The sequence below is a fragment of the Eumetopias jubatus genome, unplaced genomic scaffold, assembly GCF_037043125.1.
Source record: "Eumetopias jubatus isolate StellerSeaLion01/CBP00866 unplaced genomic scaffold, mEumJub1_p1.0 scaffold_1, whole genome shotgun sequence".
Taxonomy (NCBI): Eukaryota; Metazoa; Chordata; class Mammalia; order Carnivora; family Otariidae; genus Eumetopias; species Eumetopias jubatus.
In genome coordinates this window covers 137592429-137612096 of record NW_028274807.1, presented here as the reverse complement: position 1 = coordinate 137612096, position 19668 = coordinate 137592429, and the positions used below count along the sequence as shown (strand labels likewise).

At 39.7% G+C, this 19668-nt stretch overlaps 1 protein-coding gene and 1 pseudogene across 3 annotated transcripts in view; one reads left to right on the top strand and one right to left on the bottom strand.

Annotated features, from left to right (window-relative positions):
* THRB (thyroid hormone receptor beta) overlaps positions 1-19668 on the top strand; it is a 206144-nt gene that overhangs the window by 160730 nt on the left and 25746 nt on the right. For all 3 annotated transcript variants that reach the window (XM_088026411.1, XM_088026413.1, XM_028099228.1), the window contains one exon: positions 14924-15024. In XM_088026411.1, coding sequence (XP_087882537.1) covers positions 14924-15024 — 101 coding nt within the window. The remainder of the gene's footprint in view (positions 1-14923; positions 15025-19668) is intronic.
* On the bottom strand, positions 5775-5922 carry LOC114205763 (U2 spliceosomal RNA; annotated as a pseudogene).

Below are 19668 nucleotides of genomic sequence, written 5' to 3'. Positions count from 1 at the left end.
TTTTCGTTAACTAATAACTTAGCAATTTTTAATGGTAGTATAATATTGTTAGATTTTATAATTGTTCATCTTAATATATTTACTGATCCATGTAAGCTGTAAACAATCTACTTATGACCATATTAAGCTGTAAGAATGTAAAACTCAAGAAGGAACTAATATGCTTCTTATTGCCATTTTGTCCCTAAAGTTTCACGTGTCTGGAATCATGTCAAATGAATTCTCTGTATGAAAGCAAGAGAAATATCCCTCAAAATATCCAAAGTGAAAACAAGTGCAATATCCATTTATTTTAATAGACACTGTAGCTTTACAATGCTGTGTGCTGTGTAACTTTCTCTCAATGGAACATTTCTTCTATATCAAAAAATAAAATAAAAGAAGCAAGCAGGTAGTACTCAGGGAACTTAGTAGCATCTGCCAGATATTTTGGAAATAGCTTAAATTCTATTCTATTCTTAAATATGCCAGAAACTGTCTTTTCCTGCGTACAATCTACAGGATGTTGCATAGGAAATCAAATATACAGGTTTCTATAATTTGCAAAAATATGAGGCCCATTGATCCTCAAAGGTGAATTTCTCTGCGAAATTATTTTAAAACAGAATTTGGCTTGGTTGATTACGGTTCCCATAAAAATCATCATTTGCTTTTCATAATGTGACTCTGTAATTAAAAGTAGCCTATTTTGAAAACAAAATAAAAAAAAAATCTCAAACCCAAACTCCTGTTTAGTTGTTACCATAGACTGTGTTTGGATTTTCTGTGCTGTTCTCCACCTTCCAAATATGAACTGTGAAGGGAATTACAGCAGAAAACATATTCAGAGTAATTCGTCTGCATTTTCGTTTAGTTTCACATCCTCTTTAAGGGTATCAGAATTTCTCTCATGCCTTACGAAAGGCACACCACAGAAGTCCCCTAATGGGAACATTTGAGATAGATTGAATGTGTGCTTTCTATTTCATTTAATATTATACGTATAAGTAATTTATCTTTGAAAAGAAGAAGTGAACTCTGCTTCATTAGACATGTCTGGATATGCCTCTCACAGTGTTGTGGGATCACAAGATAATATTGGTGACTACCTTTCTATCAGGGCATTCTGCTATTCTTAAAAATTCCTGCAAAACTTTTCAGGCTCTTTTACTCTTTTTTTCTTTTGTCTTTTCATGATGTTTTCTTCAAGCAGTGCTGGAGAATATTTGCTCATAAAACATTAAACCAGAGATTCTTTGCTAGTTAATTTGACGCTTGAACTAGAGGCTAAGACACATTGTATGCATATATTGATGTAATTTCCCAAAGCCATATGCCATTGAAAAGGCCACAGCCACCTGCCAAACTCACTAAATCAAAGCAGGCAAATATTCTTAAATGCTCCATTATTTACTGTTACAAGTCTTTAAGTAAATCCCAGTAAAACTAAACCCAGCTGTTAACTGTCTCTTAGGACAAAAGGTCGTAGCCAACACGTTTATCCATATTGATCCATTATTGATTTTTGTTGTTGTTGGAGGACATCAGTAGTATCTCCTTAAGGCAAAATTAAGACTATAAACAGGTGTTCAGTGGGTCAGGCCTCATTATTCCAATTGGATTTTTATCTGTTTTCATGAAATTCGTAATTGTTTCATCTGGATTTGTTGCTGTCACTATAGTGCTTATAAACTCGTCAGTAGCACAGCTGTCTTAACTTTGTCATTGTTTTTTTTTTTCTTAAGGATGGCTTATTCTTTAGCCTTTAATTGGAATTTTCTAGTGTATAGGAAATGATCATAATCTTGTAAAAAAATGTACTGTAAGTACACATAGATGAAATAAAGGAAGACTACAGGACCCAGGGTCGACTAGTTATCTTAATGGTAGAATTTAGAATGACTTTTAGTTCTCTTTGTGCTGTTTTTCTGTTTCTATGTTCGTAGCCAAGAGGGAGAAACATTAGCAAGCTCCTGAAGCTTGGAGGACACGAACGAAGAGTCAGAATTCAGTTCATTGAATCAAATTTAAACTAAAGCTTCAAGAATTAGGCTGGGGGGCAGAGCCAGTATCAGTTTCACTTAGAGGGAAGGCTGAAATGCAAAATGTAATGTCTGTCTTTTTTTTTCTATAGAATATGAGAAAAACACATTTTTAATTTTTAAAAGTTAGGGACAAATAAGAGGATGCGAGCTCCTCGTTTTTATGTCTTTCAAGTAACCTTGCCTCGATTTGTTATGTGAAAATCAGCCATCACAGCCCATTCTGCTCACTCCCTTCACCCTGGCCCCCAGCTCAGGAGGAAGGAAAGAGGAGGTTTGGAAACCAGCCGGAGGGAAGGGAATGGGCAATCAGGGTGTCGTGTCTTCTCTTTTGTGACCAGGATTTCAGCAGAGTTAAAAGTCAGTGTCTTTTCCCTTCCTTTTCCTTTTCCTTTTTTTTGGGGGGGGGGGTGGGAGTCACTGGCTGTTTCCATCAGAAATTCCAGTCACGTTCCAACATCCCCAAACAGCTTGAGTCTGGCTGCCCTGCAGGCGGCTTTGCCAGTCGGCCTCTGGGTCTGCTTAAATAGAATCGTTCTCTGAAATGTCTGTCCTGTGCGACCCGGGTCCACGGGATTATTTGCTTTACCTTCTGTGTGCCGCCTTTATAGGAATTGCATGTCCAAAAATTTGTAGTGTGTTTGCATCAGAGTTGGTTATCATGTCCAAGAGAATAAGAAATTCCTACTTTTTTGAGTCCAGATAAAGGAGATGGGGTCCTGTTCAGTTCGGGTTTTGATCGCACATGTTCTTGTTCTAAAGCCACATTCTTAGCGTTGCAGAGAGAAATATTAATAACCAAAGCAGGAACTGCCCCTCAAACTGTCCTTTCTGACTCTGTCTCGGGGACAGGAATCTAATGTATGTGAATAATCATGTAGACATTAGAAATGGAAATTAAATGGAAAGGTGAGGGATGTTTGAAGTGATCCACAACAAGAGGACTGGATTAAAAAGAAGAGTAAAGCCCCAAAGAAATAAGATTAGAATTTCCTTAGCCTCTTTCAAAGTCAGAGAAGGGTTGCTATACAGTAGAGTCAGACATGGGGTGGCTCCAAAGTCTCCCCAGAAAAGAAAAATGTTCCATGAGAAACAGGTACTCTTAAGCCCTAGATTCACACCCAGTCTCTGGAGAAATAGGCAGGAAGGAACCCAAAAAGGGGAAGATTCATGAGTCTCCCAACCACATAATGACTCCCAGCCACAAACCTGAAGATGAGATGATCGCACACTATTTCCATTTCTTTCTTAACATTTCCCTCTCCTTCCCTTCCTGCCTCTCTTCCTCCTTTCTGTCGCCCCTGACCCCCACTCCCCGTTACCTCTCTTCCTCCTTTCTGTCGCCCCTGACCCCCACTCCCCGTTACCTCTCTTCCTCCTTCTGCCCCTCTCTTGCTTGTCCCTTCTCTCCCCTCTAGTTGAATGTGTTTAATTTAAACACATATGATTAGTCTACCCAATGCACTAAGTGTTGCAGACATCATGTCTTTGAAATATAATACTTGAGAAGTTAATGCAACTGCAGATTCTTCTATAATGCTTATGTAATTGCAGGGATGCTGACACAAGGTTAGGCTTTCAAATTAGGCACTGCCCCCTATATACTATTAAGAGATAATACCACTCCAGAAAACAATAGAACCATTTTTTTAAAAATACAAAATGCTGCTAAAAAGGTTAAGTAAAAGTGCCTCCTCTCAGTCTCTAGAACTGGAAGCAAAGTAAGGAACAGTTGCAGTTTCCAAACCTAGTCCAAGTGCAGTCCAAGTGCATGAGCTGCCTCTTCTGTCCTTTCTTTGCCAAGGGTTAGGTTCCTGCCTTCTCAAAGGCACATCCTTCAGAAATGTCACTGGATTCCCTAACCTCATCCTAGAGCACCCACTGCCATTCCTCACAATGGAAGCCAATAGCAGGAGTCCAAGGCATGATGAGAAACTGAAGTCAGACGACGCCAGGCTTGTGAAAGACTGTTGGTGCTGCTTCTTTACTGTATATGGGGTTCGTGTCTGCCACCTTGCATCCCTGATGAACACTTACCCACAAACTCAAAGCTTTTTTTCTTAGCTCTCAGCATCCAGGTGCATTGAACCTGAGGTCCCGTTGCCTCCCACTCTACCCTCTGTTCGGGTCTAGCTTTTATGACCCCCATCTTCTTGTACTGATACTAAGTACCAGTGCTCACTTGGTGTCTGTATTCTTCCTCTTCCAGACCCTCATGACTGCAGAGCTTCCGTGCGCTGTCCTTGGTACCCACCCCCTCCAGCTCCGCTGTCTCTGTGCTGTACTAGCTGCTTTAGAGAATTTCCTGTTCTGCTGGAGACGTGTGCTTTTGAGTAGTCACCCCACCCCCCCATTGTCATCTGCAGAAACTTCCTGCCGTGCTGCGCTGTCCTCTTCTCTCCATGGTCACCCCCTTCTCAAAGCCTTCTGCTTCCAGCCACTCAGTGGCCATGATTCCCTGCCCTCTGCACCCACCACGGGGCTCCTCCTCAAACTTTAAAACCCTTTTCCATGCCCTGTTAGATCAAACACTAACACCACCAACTCTTCCCTACCCACAGGGAAGATTCTAGCTTTCCTGCCCTAAAGCGAAGTTTTTTTTTAATTTTTTTTATTATTATGTTATGTTAATCACCATACATTACATCATTAGTTTTTGATGTAGTGTTCCATGATTCATTGTTTGGTTATAATACCCAGTGCTCTATGCAAATGTGCCCTCCTTAATACCCATCACCAGGCTAACCCATCCCCCCACCCCCTTCTCCTCTAGAACCCTCAGTTTGTTTCTCAGAGTCCATCGTCTCTCATGGTTCGTCTCCCCCTCCAATTTCCCCCCCTTCATTCTTCCCCTCCTGCTATCTTCTTCTTCTTTTTTTTTTTTAACATATAATGTATTATTTGTTTCAGAGGTACAGATCTGTGATTCAACAGTCTTACACAATTCACAGCGCTCACCATAGCACATACCCAATGTCTATCACCCAGCCACCCCATCCCTCCCACCCCCCCACCACTCCAGCAACCCTCAGTTTGTTTCCTGAGATTAAGAATTCCTCATATCAGTGAGGTCATATGATACATGTCTTTCTCTGGTTGACTTATTTCATTCAGCATAATACCCTCCAGTTCCATCCACATCATTGCAAATGGCAAGATTTCATTCCTTTTGATGACTGCATAATATTCCATTTATATATATACCACATCTTCTTTATCCATTCATCTGTCAATGGACACCTTGGCTCTTTCCACAGTTTGGCTATTGTGGACATTGCTGCTATAAACATCGGGGTGCATGTACCCCTTTGGATCCCTACATTTGTATCTTTGGGGTAAATACCTAGCAGTGCAATTGCTAGGTCATAGGGTAGCTCTATTTTCAACTTTTTGAGGAACCTCCATACTGTTTTCCAGAGTGGCTGCACCAGCTTGCATTCCCACCAACAGTGTAGGAGGGTTCTAAAGGGAAATTTTGATTCTGGCTTTGTACTTCTGCCCACACTCTCTTTTCCAGAAATCTTGGCCAGTTTCTCCAGGTACCCCTCTCTCTGCCATACTTCCCTGAACTAGTGATGCTTTTTCTAGCTACCAGCCACTGCCAGCCATACCCCGGTATGTGCCCTGCCATTCTCAGCCCCATCACCTCAGGTTGCTAACTCAGCTCAGAACCCACCAGCATCTTCTATTTAACCAGAACCACATTCTCTCCAACACCATGCACTCTATTCCAGTAGCACACAACTGCTCCCACCCTGTTATGACAACCAATAGTGTGTCCAGATATTGCCAAGTGTCCCTCTGGGGTGAAATCACCCCTCATTGAGAACCACTGCATTAAAAGAATGTAATATCCAGAGAACATCTGCACTTGATCTTAGCCAAAAGGCCAAGAAGCGATATCCAGAGAACATCTGAAGTAGAGGATCTTTTTGTAATGTGAAAATCCCTCCTCAGTTTTCATAATGAAAAGTCTAGATTTTTGTGTACCAAGTTGTTTCAAAGTGGACTTGAACATATATATACATGCAACATACTACTTACTTATGTGTTATACTTACTACTTATGTGTTATAGTTCATTCCTATAGTCTAGAATCGGGTTCTCTTCATCATATATGCTTGTTTATGTAAACTCTATCTAGATCATAAGCACCATGAAGGCAATCACCTCCTTTACTTCACACTCTGTGAAGTGCACATCTATTATGACCTGCAGGCAGACCAATAGAGCTTTTAACAACCATGATGGTATCCTGATGACAAATGCAACCACTCATTCCCTTCATTAAAGGGAAGAAGGGCTGATAGTCCATGTTTTTAGAGCTATAACCCTAAATCTCATTCTGAATGGATTTTCAGATAAAGGAAAGCACCCATTTTTTTCTCAAACATGCAGGATCTGAAATAACTGTGGGAACTTCTGTGTAAGCCCAATGCCATAAGCTTACTCTCAGGGCAAAATCAGAGGCAACTAGTACCCATTTCTGGTGACCCTTTCTGCTCCCCTCCGATTCCCCACTCTTCTAATACACTTTACCTTCCTGCTTTCCAACCCATCCCTTCTTTTAAGACAGGAAAAGAACTTCATTAGTACCAGAGTTCTAAAACTCCAATGCCTACAAGTGCCAGAGAGCTGAGAGGAATGGGAGAGAGGCACTTTGTTTCATAAGGACTGCTTAATTTAAATTTTTCAACCAACACACATATTGTATGCATGTTATATGATAAAAAGTATTTTTAACTTTCATAAAGAAATATATTCTCGCTCCTTTTCCTTGAATTACTTTTGTCTTCCCACTTTTGACAAAAATTAAAAATCTGTGAAATATTTCTTTACCTATAAAAAGACAATGCAAGGGGCACCTGGGTGGCTCAGTTGTTAAGTGTCTGCCTTTGGCTCAGGTCATGGTCCCAGGGTCCTGGGATTGAGCCCCGCATCAGACTCCCTGCTCTGCGGGAACTTGCTTCTCCCTCTCCCACTCCCCCTGCTTGTGTTTCTGCTCTCACTATCTCTCTCTCTGTCAAATAAATAAATAAAATATTTTAAAAAAAGACAATGCAAGCAGAAACATAAATGACAAGTGACATTTAGCTGCAGGGTTGGGGCACAATAGGGAGTGGTAGGGACTGCAGTAAACTCAAAGGTATGTCTCTTTCTTAGAAGATGGGCTGCCCTTCTTGGTTCAGTTGATTGTCGCCCTATGAGAATTTGGGCTCACTATTGCCAGATCTTCTGATTTTTCACATGAAGCAGGAAATCTGGATTTCACCTAAAATGTCCCAGTTTTAAAAGCTGGCTGAGATTTTTAAACACTCTGCAATCCAAACACTGTGGACTGCCAGTGTGTGTGCCCCTTTGATTAAAATTTTGACTGAAACTCATTATACCAATCTATTCCCTTTCCTAGTGATTTGCATCTTCAAGTGTTTTAGTTCTGATTATGGATTGAAAGGTTATGTCAGCTACTAAAAACTTGAGTCTACAAGGACAGGGACAAGGAAGTTTAGCTAGTGACTTGTCCATGAAACTTTATTAAACCCAAACTTAGCCCTAAAAATGAATATATTTTAGTCTCAGGAATTTTTGAGTCAGAAGAAATAATCTGAAACTTGCTTTACCCCCCTTTTCTGCCCTAAGATTTCCAGATGGTGGAAATCCACAGTCCCTTCATCATGTCCTCTCCCCTTCTCTGAATTAACACCTCTGATCTAGTCGTCTTTCTGCTTCCCTTGTCCTCCTCCACCCGCAGTGTTTTAGAATTGGAAGACTTAGGACTCCATGCCTTCCATCACCCAGCAGCAAGGGTCTAGCCAGCCAGGGGGCAAGGTGGAAAGCAAAGATGCTCAGTGATTCCTTGAGGGTAGTAGAGAACATGGAAAGATGGTTGCTGTTCTGAGGAATGATTTGGTGAAATGGGAGCCTCTGGGGCAGCTCTTCTGGAAATTCGCAGACAGCAATGAAAGAATACCTTTAAAGTTAACGCAGTTTCAGGTTTGTATCCAGTGTCTGACATACTAGGGCCATGCATGTATATTAAATAAATTAATGGCTGTGTCTGGATGGATGGATAGATGGATGGATTAATACAGTGTTTCTCAGAGAGTTAAAATTAACATGATGTAAAACTTGGTACCTTATACTAGGAATTAAGTGTAAAAGGAATCAGCATTAGTATGTTGGGAAAAGGCTAAGAGATGAGCCATTCAAGATTTTTTACATATATAAAGAAATGACACAGGGAAGAAGGTGCTAGTTGGGGTGGGAGGGAACCTTAAATCAGAAGAGTCTGAGCTATCAGATGAATTGAGAAAGTTCAATATAAAATTGAAAGAATGACTAAACCCGCTAATTATTTAGCTTCCTTAAGGGTATTAATATATAGTCTCATCTGCTATCCTGACCCAAACTACTCAGGATTCTTTGGTGGCTCTAAATTGATAGTTCTACAAGATGAATCAGCAACATGGACCTCTATGAACCGCCCAGAGTATTTCTGACCACCAGTGATAACCACTGCTCCTTTTAGATAGTTTCGTTTGGCAAGGGGTCCTATACTGAAGGTATGATAGGCCAGATTGGAAATGGTCTCTGAACTCAGCTCCTCTCTCTTCTGCAAGATCTACCTTCCTAGGCAGCACCTTCTACTTTACATCTACCATCAAGATCAATCTGCCTTATGTTCTATTCCCTAAGCTTTGTGTGTTTGCCAAGGTGACAAGAGGTGCCAGTGTTTCTCCTCCTAGGACCTGAGGTGATGTTGTAATTCACTCAAGAGAATTAAACTAGATAGCCTTCTGATTTTACTCATACATGGGAAAGGCTTGAATCTAGTGCAAACCAAGAAACCAGCTCACTGCCTCTTGCATGATTTCTAGTGTAAATATAAACAACTTTCCCCTTCCACATACCAAGTCCCTCTGAGAGTCAAGTTTTTTAAAGTAGTATTAAGCTGCAACATGGATAAACCTTGAAAATATTATGTTAAGTTAAAAGCCAGTCACAAAAGACCACAAAATGTATAACTTCATTTGTATGAAATATCTAGAATAGGCAAATCTGTAGAAACATAGGTTAGTGGTTGCTTAGGGTGGAGGGGGAAAAAGGGATAGGAGGAATGCGGGTGTCTTCTAAAGGTACCGGATTTCTTTGGGGGATGATTAAAATGTTCTAAAATTGTGCTGAGAATTTCACAACTGTGAATATAGAAAAAGCTATTGAATTGTATGGTATGTGAATTACATCTTAATGAAGCTGCTATCAAAAAAGATGGAAAATGTTAGTAATATTTAACCATGTCTACCTATTTTACATGCGGAAAATACTTGGCAATTAAGCAGACATTGCCAAGTGTCAAATAAAAAGAAAATCTCCAAGTCCTTGTTGAACAAACAGGTGGAGTTTGTTTTCATAATAATATGCTTGATAAAGCGGCAGCATAGTTTATTAGTCTAGAAAAACAAGATATCTGAGCATGTAAGAGCTGGGGAAAACATATCACCCTTGGATTATCACATACTGACATGGGTCTTAATTGTTTTCTGGGGTGTTATTAACCATGTTTCTTCAACTTACTTGGGATAATTTGCAGATGCAATTCTCAGATGAGCAGTGTGGCTTCCAGAGTTGTGTTTCTTCATGTTTGTTTCTAGACAGAACCAAATACTGACATCCATTTAGTGTCCCTTCCTGGTAACAAAACTAGCACTACAGGTGCATTTTCCTTAGCAGGGCATATTTGGCCAGCATGTGGCTTATTTGGTAAGCATGAAAAAGGAAAAAGATGGGGACACAAATTAGGAGAGCAAGAAATGGTTAAGTTCTCTGGGAGAACAAGTTAGCTTGTGATGTTGTCAAACAGATTCAGCAATCTTAAGAGAATCTTCACCTACCTATTAATTATGTGTGGGATGTTACTCCCTGAGCGATGTTATTTAATGATGAATAATGGACTTAGGCATGATAATTGATGTATCATTGCCTGTGTTGACTGTTTTGGGTAAATAAGATGGTTCTGAGTTAATATTTTAGAGAAAAGAAAGAGATGGGTGGGGTACACTAGGATGACCATGTAAGCAACTGCAACCAACTTAAGTAGATGTTTCTATAAACGTCGTGATGATTTCACTAAAGACATTTGAAATCACCTATTCATCCACCAAGAAGAGAATCTAGGAGAAATCAGAGAACAAATTAAACCACCCATAAGACTAGCAGTCAGAAAATGGAAGGAGCCCATTCTACTCACAGACTGAATTATCACTGGATTCCAGGATTCATAAGAACCTAAAGGTCAAAGAGTTCAACCATCTATGTAAATTGTTCAACTACAGGGAGGAGGAAATTTTCAGTATCTTACTGCCAACACCACCAGATAGAGCAGGCAAGTCATGAGGTAGAGTGAGAAATGGTGAGGGACAAGCAACTTAACTCTGGTTAATATTCTCTGGCCCTCCCAAGGCATGTCCCATAAACAGTACAGTGTCCAACTGTATTACAATTGGTTCCTGAATATGAGAAGGATGTGCCCTTACCTCTTTCTCCCTTATCTCTCCTGTGGGCACCTGATACCAAGAACTGAAAAGTCCTCACTCTGATAACTATACATAACCTCTACATATAAGAGATCAAGAGATAGCTTTCCTGACATGGATATATGCATTCCATCTGCCTTTACTAGAAAGGTGTGTGTTTTAATAATTGGGTTACTTTGTTGCTTAAAAGTTACTTTGTGTTTATTAAGCCTGTGTTTCAATGCACACACAAAGGTGTGCACACACTGTCACACATACTAATCCAAGATGAAGAAACACCAAAATGCTACAGTGGTTATCTCTTTGGGGTGAGTTGACAGGCAAATTTCATTTTTGCTCATTTATGTCTTTTTTTTTTCTATAATGAACTGTATTACTTGTATAATTTTTTTATTTAAAAAGAAAGTTTGTAAGAAACTAATACATACATTGCTTTTGATTCCTAAAGACTGACCACTGAATGCCACTGGTGTTAGTTAAGTCCAGAGTATCTCCAAGCATTTTCCCTATGACCCTCCCCCCACATTTGGTAACTAGTTATTTCTCTGAGCACAGAGCCCTGTTGCAATATTTTGTGTTATTTCTTCCTATAGATGGATTCCCCAAAATTGTGTTTGGAATAAAGCAATGCCCAGTGAGTTTTCCTGTAGATGTTATTAGATTTCTTATTAAATTGGAACCACAGCACCATCAGTTACCTACCAGACAGTGGCATATACAACCTTGGGACTTGGGGTTAATGAGAAACCTAGCCAGGAAGCAAAGACTCTTTTGAATGTAATGGGTAGTGGGTTAGATAGCCCAAAGTAGAAAGTGGAGCACATTGTATAAAATTCAGACTGCAAATCTCCACTTTTGGTGATGGGTATCTGAATCAAACTGGCCTGGTCATCGTGATTTTCATTTCTATATTGTGGGAAAATGGTATTGCCCTTAAGCTCTCTTTGGTCCTGTCTCACTGTATTGAACCTAGTGATCAGAGCAAAGAAAGAAGGACCGAATCTAGTTGATTAGTGAGCATGCATCTCCTCAGATCACTAGGTCTTGGATGAGCTTCAATCTGGATGTGTTAGTTTTAATCTGAGTGGAATCTTGGTTTCTTTACCAAAAATCAAATTTCTAATGCCGTTTTCATTAGCTCTGAAGTTTGGCCCCCTGAATCGGCATTATCACCTCTTTCAGAAATCTTTTCTGAGATCTTTAGCCTTCTCAGGCACGGCTCCAGGCTTTTAAACCTACTTATCTGCAGGTTCCAGACATATCCCTCCTGCTCACGTTCTTCACCATTGGCCAGTGGCAGAGATCTTGAAAACTGTATGCCATCCATAGAGGGAGCAGGTGTTAGACACTGGGGTTTCAGCATGAATGTTTTAAGCCCTGCCCTCTAGCTGGAACTGTACAAACCTATAGTGAATCAAAGATTATGGTCAAAGGGAAGAAAGAATTCACAGGTAGTTATAATATAGATATAAAAGGACTACTATTGAGGAAGCACAAGGAGATATGGGAGTACCCAGTTTAGACTTGAGCTGGGGGGTAGGCAGGAAGGCTTCTCAAAGGGTTTCCCCTCTGTGATTCTGGACATAGCACTATCCTAGTGCCTTCCACATTATATGCAGATGATCTGTTATTGTCTTTTTCCCCACCGCACAGAAAGCTTCCCCAAGAATTGAAACTTAGCCATCTTTAGATCCTTAGCACATTGCCTGGCACATAGTATACACATACAAATGTTTGTCAGATGGAACCATTCTCTTTTATTTCCTTCATTTCTTTGTTTTTGTAGTAACAGCTTTATTGAAATATATTCCACATACCATAGACCTCACACACTGAAAGTGCACAAAACATATCCATGAAAAACAATGGTTTTTCATTCAGTAGTTTTTAGTATATTCAGAGTTGTGCAACCATCAACACTATACAATTCCAGAACATTCTTGTCACCATGAAAAGAAACTCTGTACCCGTTAGCAGTTACTCCCCATTACTCCCTCCCTCCAGGCCTTGTCATCCACTAATCCAATTTCTTTCTCTATGAATTTGCCTATTCTAGACATCTCATAGAAATGAAATCATACAACATCTGGGTACTTCATTCCTTCTCACAGCTGAATAAATTCCATTGTATGAATGTACTACCTTTTGTTTATCCATTCATCATTTGATGGGCATTTGGGTTGTTTCCATCCCTTGGATATTATGAATAATGCTGCTTTGAACATTCCTGTACAGGTTTGTGTGTGGACATGTATTTTCAGTTCTCTTGGGAACACACCTAGGAGTGGAATTGCTGGGTCATATGTAACTTTATGTTTAGCCTTTTGAGGAACTGCCAAACTATTTTCTAAGGCACATTTTACATTCTTACCAGCAACATATAAAGGTTCAGATTTCTCCATATCCTTACCAACATTTGTTATTGTCCACCATTTTTATTATAACCATACTAGAGGATGTTAAGTGGTGTCTCATTGTGGTTTGGGCTTTGCATTTCCTTGTGGTGCTGTTCAGCATCTTTCATGTTCTTTCCTTCATCTTCACCTTTTCTTCTCTCGTTGAGGAATGACCAGGACTGGAAGTACAGAACTCAGTTTCCTACACGTGCGCGCCTACCAAGGGAAGAAACCATGCCTTACTTGTTTTTATATTCTCAGCACCAAGCACAGTGCTAAGCACATAGTACATGCTAAACAAATGTTTTCTGAATTTATGAATAGATGAATGATTGAATAAACACACAAATCATTCCAGTCCCCTTATTTTCTGTCCCAATCCCTCCCAGAATGCTCTTTTTAAAAATGTCTGATGGAAGTTTTGAAACTCTTGAAGTGAATTCAACAGATGACTCATGGTTTGCATGATGCAAAAGTAAACTAAGAAAAGCTGTGATATTTAAGAAGATAATCCTGTACATTACCGGATCTCACTCTGAAGTCATTTGTCTCCCTCCCAAGAAGGGCCATTTTTCTAAAATAAAGTCTGAGCAAAGTAATTTCTAAGAAATTGTGAAAAGGACTCATTTTCTTCTGTTTTCTTTGTGGATTTTTTTCTGAAATGTAAGCCCTCTGTGACCTAGTTTAATAAAAGATATAATAAAATGTCATGGTAGAGCATACAATAAATCATCTGTCATTTCACCCTGGCTAATCTTTATTGAAACCGTAAGAGTTTACCAAGTCAAAGAACTTCATAAGGGGCCATGATCTGGGAAAGGAATGATTTTGTTTTCTCAGCCTTTCCCTTCTCCACATCCCAACAAAGCAGACCTTATTTTGATTTCTGCACTCATCTAAAGATATGTGCTTCAATGGTAAACCACTGATACCATATGAAACTGAATTTGCCCCTTAGAATCAGTTTCTTGTGTTTGGACATTGTCTACAAGTGAAGGGGAAGAGGCAAAGACCGGTGGGAAGTAGGTTGCTTCTGTTTGGTTTTTAAACTTTAGTTTCCTGGGTCAAAGAATTTAAACTAATAAACCAAGAGTACACTAACAAAGAGAGTTATCATGGTTGGACTTTCTTTTTTTAATTAATAAATAGAGCCTCCATTATTTCACATCACCCAGAATTGTTGGGTTTTGTCTCATAACGGCACAACTTTACCAAAAGAAATTTTTTAGATGGCTTTGTTCATTCTACTTAAAGTTAACTGTCTATTTTTAGAAAGACAAGCATTACTTATACTAGAAGTTAGGAGATCTGGTTAGAAGATCTCTGCTTTAATTTCTAGTGTGACCCTCAGGAACGCCAAACAAACCTCTGAAAGTCTGTTCGCCTCAAAAGTAGTTGATGATCTCCGAGCTGTAAAGTTTTCTGAATTTATTGCATGGTGCCTTGATTCCAAAGTGGATCCAATCTTCTAAGAAAAAATTCTGAAAAAAAGGCTTGCAAAAGAGATTATGTTCTCCAGACCCCAGAGCACTCCAGATGTCTCAAATCTTGGCCTCTCTGTATGATTCATTGGCTCCAACAGTCTTCAGATATATTCCCACCTGCAGAGCAAGAATGATCACACCTATTTCTAAGGCATTCTGAAATCCTGGGCCTCCTATCCAACTCTATACGTATGAGAGAATATAGCGGATAAGTATAAGATACGAGAGGAAGTATATGAAGTCAGGGAAAGACTTCAAATTTTTTCTTGTTAAATATTTTATTTACCTTTTATATTTAAAACTAAAGGATGACAAGATGTAAACGCTAAAGCACAAATTGGATTAAAGTGTATAAAACAATTTGGTCCTGCCTCCTCCCTCATGCGCTTTATCTCCTGTCCTCCTTTTATCCTCTGCCAGGCTATGGTGTGTCTTTGACTTTAGCGTGATATTTTCTCCTCACATTCCTCTTTTTTCCTTCTTCACAGGGTACATCCCCAGTTATTTAGACAAGGACGAGCTATGTGTAGTGTGTGGTGACAAAGCCACTGGGTATCACTACCGCTGCATCACGTGTGAAGGCTGCAAGGTAATTGCCCTGGGACCAGTGAGCTCAGAGCTCAGCCCAGCTCTAGTCCCCCTCCCAGGTTTCCACCAGAATGCAACATGACGTTTAAGTTCAAATTAGAACCAAATTCCAACATTCACGGCTTGTGATCATCCACAGCCTGTGTGTGGCTGTCCTCCTCAATTTTTGGCATGTTTAAGAACTGAATTTTTTTCCCCAAATCAACAATAACTAAATGGATTTGCAAGAGTGTAATGTCTGGCTTTTAAGACAGGGAGAGAACTAATAAGATGAAAAGAAATTACTATTCCCTCTGTGAATTTAAAAATGCATAGATATTTTATAATATATTAGCCCAAGAAATAATGATTTCTCCTCTTGTTTTATCTCCAGTGGTTAAGGACACAGAACGTACCCTACCACACGCTATTAATCTGAGTAAATATGCCCACTTTTGTTTATTTTTTTAATATGCTCACTTTTAAGGGTTCCATTAGAGAGTATCTTTGAGGCTACTTAGATTCAATTATGTTCTGAAATTATCCAAATTGGCTTTCTGCACAGCCTTCAGCCAGTAAGTGAATTCTGGACATCCATCAGCTAATTTTATGCTCTACAGACCCATCTACAGGAGATTCTTGACAAAAATACACCCATGATCAACAGTTCACTTCCCGAAAGTGAGCCTAAATTTGCCTACTTACACTCTTCATCATCAAAATTAAGATGAATTTTCTGGCAAATATCTTTTGGTCCAACAACCTAGCCTAGAAAATAAAGTCTACTATAAAAACAAATAAAGCTCAACCCAGTGCTAGATCCAGCGTTCAGCTAATGTTTTATAAATGAGGAAGTATATTAAGTCAGGGAAAGACTTCTTAAATGTTTACTTGCTAAATGTTTTATTTACTTTTTATATTTAAAACCAAATGATCCCAAGATGTAAATCCTAAGGCAAAGATTGTATTAAACTGCATAAAACAATTCAGTCTTCCCTCCTCTGTCACCCACCTCACCTCCTCCTCTCTGTTCCCCTCCTTCAACTACCCCCGTTTCCTCCTAACCCTTGACCCTGAACCCCAAAAATCAGCATGGTAGCTTGGTTTCAAGGTAAGATGCCCCATTTCTTAATGGAAGATTTTCCATGCAAATTCCCTAGCTTTTGTGCATGAAATTCGGAAACACTTAGCAGAAGCCTGCTGTAAGTGTTGAAATGATACAGCCATGGGAATCAGGACACATGAGGGCGTTTCTAAGTTCCCAAGGCCCTGTATCTGCAAGATTTTTGTAATGTGGTGTAGTGTGCTCTCATTCATCCAGACACCTTTGATCTGGAATTTGTACCTTTTAAAAAAGATTGTACTAAATATTGCTATTACATCCATGAAAATAATCTTAAGGAGTTTAATGGAACCAAATACAAGTAAGTCCTGACTGTTTATTAATTGGGGGACTTGCAGACTGTCTCTTGAAAGCACAGTTTTATTGGCTTGATTTGGAAGTAATAACACTGTATTACTTTAGATATACTCTCTCTATAAGCTCAGTAATTCAAACAGACCTTTTTTCTAAAGCAGCTCCAATTCATAAAGCTTTGCCTACCTGATTATGTAGCATTGAGCATTGAGATTCTTTCAAATCAGTTCCTAATGGTAAATTTTGAATTCTGGGAGAGACTCTAATGAAAATTCCATTTAATACTCAACTCCCAAAGTGACTCTAAAGACCAAATGTGCCTTACAGAGAATTTAATGCTTATTAGTGATTGACTTAAACAAATGGAGAATCAAGCCCATTAACCCGTGTCCCTGCCTCATGTATGTCTTCATGATGATCAGGAAATCCATTAGCCTCTTTTTCCAAGATCACAGCATGTTTGGGTCCTGATTCAACTGAGGTTTACCTAAAAGAAGAAATCATGTAGCAAAAAGCTGGATTTTTTTCAGCCTCTGTCCCTTTATCTCAGATCAGAATCCTGTTTCTAGAATTGCCTCCATCATAAAATCAGAAAGCAGCTTTCCTGGGGTAATTATGCAGATCATGCATTTAATATAAAGACAAAGTATCTTAGAAAAAGACAATGGAGTTTTTCAAATGAAACACAGTTTTTAAGAGTGACCAAAGATAAAAAAGTTTATGCTTCACATACTGTTTATTCAAACTGGCCCTTTAAAAATATTTCTACCCCACACTTGCAGTGTACATGTCTTTTTTGCCCATTTTTGCCCTGAAGACAGCAAAAATCTTTTGGAGCTGTTCTGTCTGTTTTGATGAGCCAGTTTTTTATAGAAAGAATGTTGATACTTCCCCACAACAAACTATTTTTTTAAGAAAGATTCATAGCTTATAGCAGTTGCCCAAATATTGACACTTAGCTCCTTATCACACTAATCAGGGCATCATCTAGAACCACTAAGAAGTGGATCCAGTTCTTCTCAAAATGCAGAGAAACATGTCTGATGTTGATTAATAAAAGCAAAACCTCTCCTCACCAACAAATAATTAATGAAATACATGGCCTTACTTAGTCCCTGGGACATGTCTTTTGTTAGCTCACCTCTAAAAAGATTTTTGTAGGTAGACTATATTAAATATTTTCTATTCGGTTCACTTCCAGAAGTTAATTTTTGTCACTTTTTAAAATTAAGGGATCTAGGGGCACCTGGGTGGCTCAGTCGTTAAGCGTCTGCCTTCGGCTCAGGTCAATGATCCCGGGGTCCTGGGATCGAGCCCCGCATCGGGCTCCCTGCTCAGTGGGAAGCCTGCTTCTCCCTCTCCCACTTGTGTTCCCTCTCTCCCTGTGTCTCTCTCTGTCAAATAAATAAATAAAATCTTTAAAAAATAAAAATTAAAATAATAATAATAAAAGTAAGGGATCTAGCACCTTTACATTTACTCAAATGAAGTGATCCCTCATCATGTGTCAAATATCCTTTTATTATAACTTAGGGGAAGCCAACATCTTAAAGGGGATTTGGTCCATGAAGCACCCGAGAAAAGTCATCAGAGAGAAGCCATAGAAAAAATGGTACTATGAATAGCAGAGCCTGCTACCCCAACACCTTTCTCAACATAAGCAAAGTATAAATTATTTCATTCATTCCATTTAAAGGCTCACAGAGTAGCCTTTTTGGAAAAATGAGTGTTACTCCAGTGTCTGGTGTACCATAGCTCCTTCTCTCCTTAGCATTGTCGGACTCTTTGGTCTGCTCCCCGCTTCTAGAACATGAGTCAGCGTCCAAGTATGTGTGAGAAAAGGGTCTCCCCCAACAACTTTCCTATCCTCCTGGCAGCACACATTCTCCCTGATGCCCTGGACTTTGGTGCTGCCACCTCTGGGGAAACTCTGCCTTCTCCAGAAGGAGGTATGCTACCCAGCCGCTCTCCTCCCTGTCTGTGACACATGTCTTCTTGCCAGGAATCTCTAGGGGTTTTTTTGCTCTCCAGGCAGGGATGACCCATGAAGGGTGGGTTGGAGAGAGGGCCGCAGAGGTAGAGTAGGGAGGTTCACAGGGCAGCTTGTCTTTCAGTGCTGTGGCATGCCCTGACATTCATGCTCTAGCAGAATGAGCCCACCTTGAATACCCAGGGAAACACACTGCCAGCATGAAAAGACCTGCCTATGTGTGATTGAGTGAATCTTATAACACGATAGCAACATCATTCAAACTAATGGATGTAAGTGTTTAAGGATACAAAACCCGAATAATAATGCGGCCGTTTTCCTGTTAGACCTTGAACATTAGAAATGATAAGGGATTTACTCACATGTCCCCAATCAAGTTCGTTAGTTTCAGTCATGGCTGTCATTTTTCTGTTTTATCCTGCTTTGCCCAGTATAAAATTCTACCTTTGACTTTTTCATTATAAGGTAGAGAGCTCTTATGTCTGAGTGAATATGCAAGTGGTATATGTACCTAATCAAAGCCAAGGAAAGTTAAATAGGATCATTCAAATTTGGCTTTAATCTAGGCCAACTGGTATGTCAGTCCCTATTTGTGTAACAAAGTTAGAGGTCCCTTTAAGCTTGAGTAGACAGTATCCTTCAACATTTGTTTTTGCCTTGCTAGTCTACTAAAACAGATAAAGGCGGGGGGGGGTGCTATTTATAATCTGTTCCTCTAAAACATTTAAATAATACAGTAAAATTGGATTCAGTTTATATCATATAAGCAATTAGGTAAATAAGACTTGGAGTCTGACTCCTCAGCTCTAGGCTGAGTTCCCAGTGTACTTACCACATGATTTGGGGCAAGTGATTTAACCTGTCAGAGGCTTAGTTTTTTAATACCTACCGTGGAGATGTTAAGAGTACCTACTTCATAAGGTTGTAGAAGAGACAGAGGATATGGAAGGTGTCTACAGCGCTTTGCAATGTGCCCCTTACAGTAAGGGCACGCTTTCTGCCATCATGAGTGCTACGATACAGAAGCACCATTGCCAAGACAGGAGTACCATGTCCAAGAAGGTTCTGCTAGAACACCCCTTTGAGAAGGTTTATGTCACCTAAACCTGGACTACATGGCATCCTCAGCAGCCTTTACGGTGGCCCTCTCCCATGCCTTAAGAAAGGAAGACCCCTACTGAACCTCAGGGAGTATGTCTACCAACTGGAGAGGAAGAGCACTATGAAAGGAAAAACCCTAATGCAGTGAGCACTGAGAA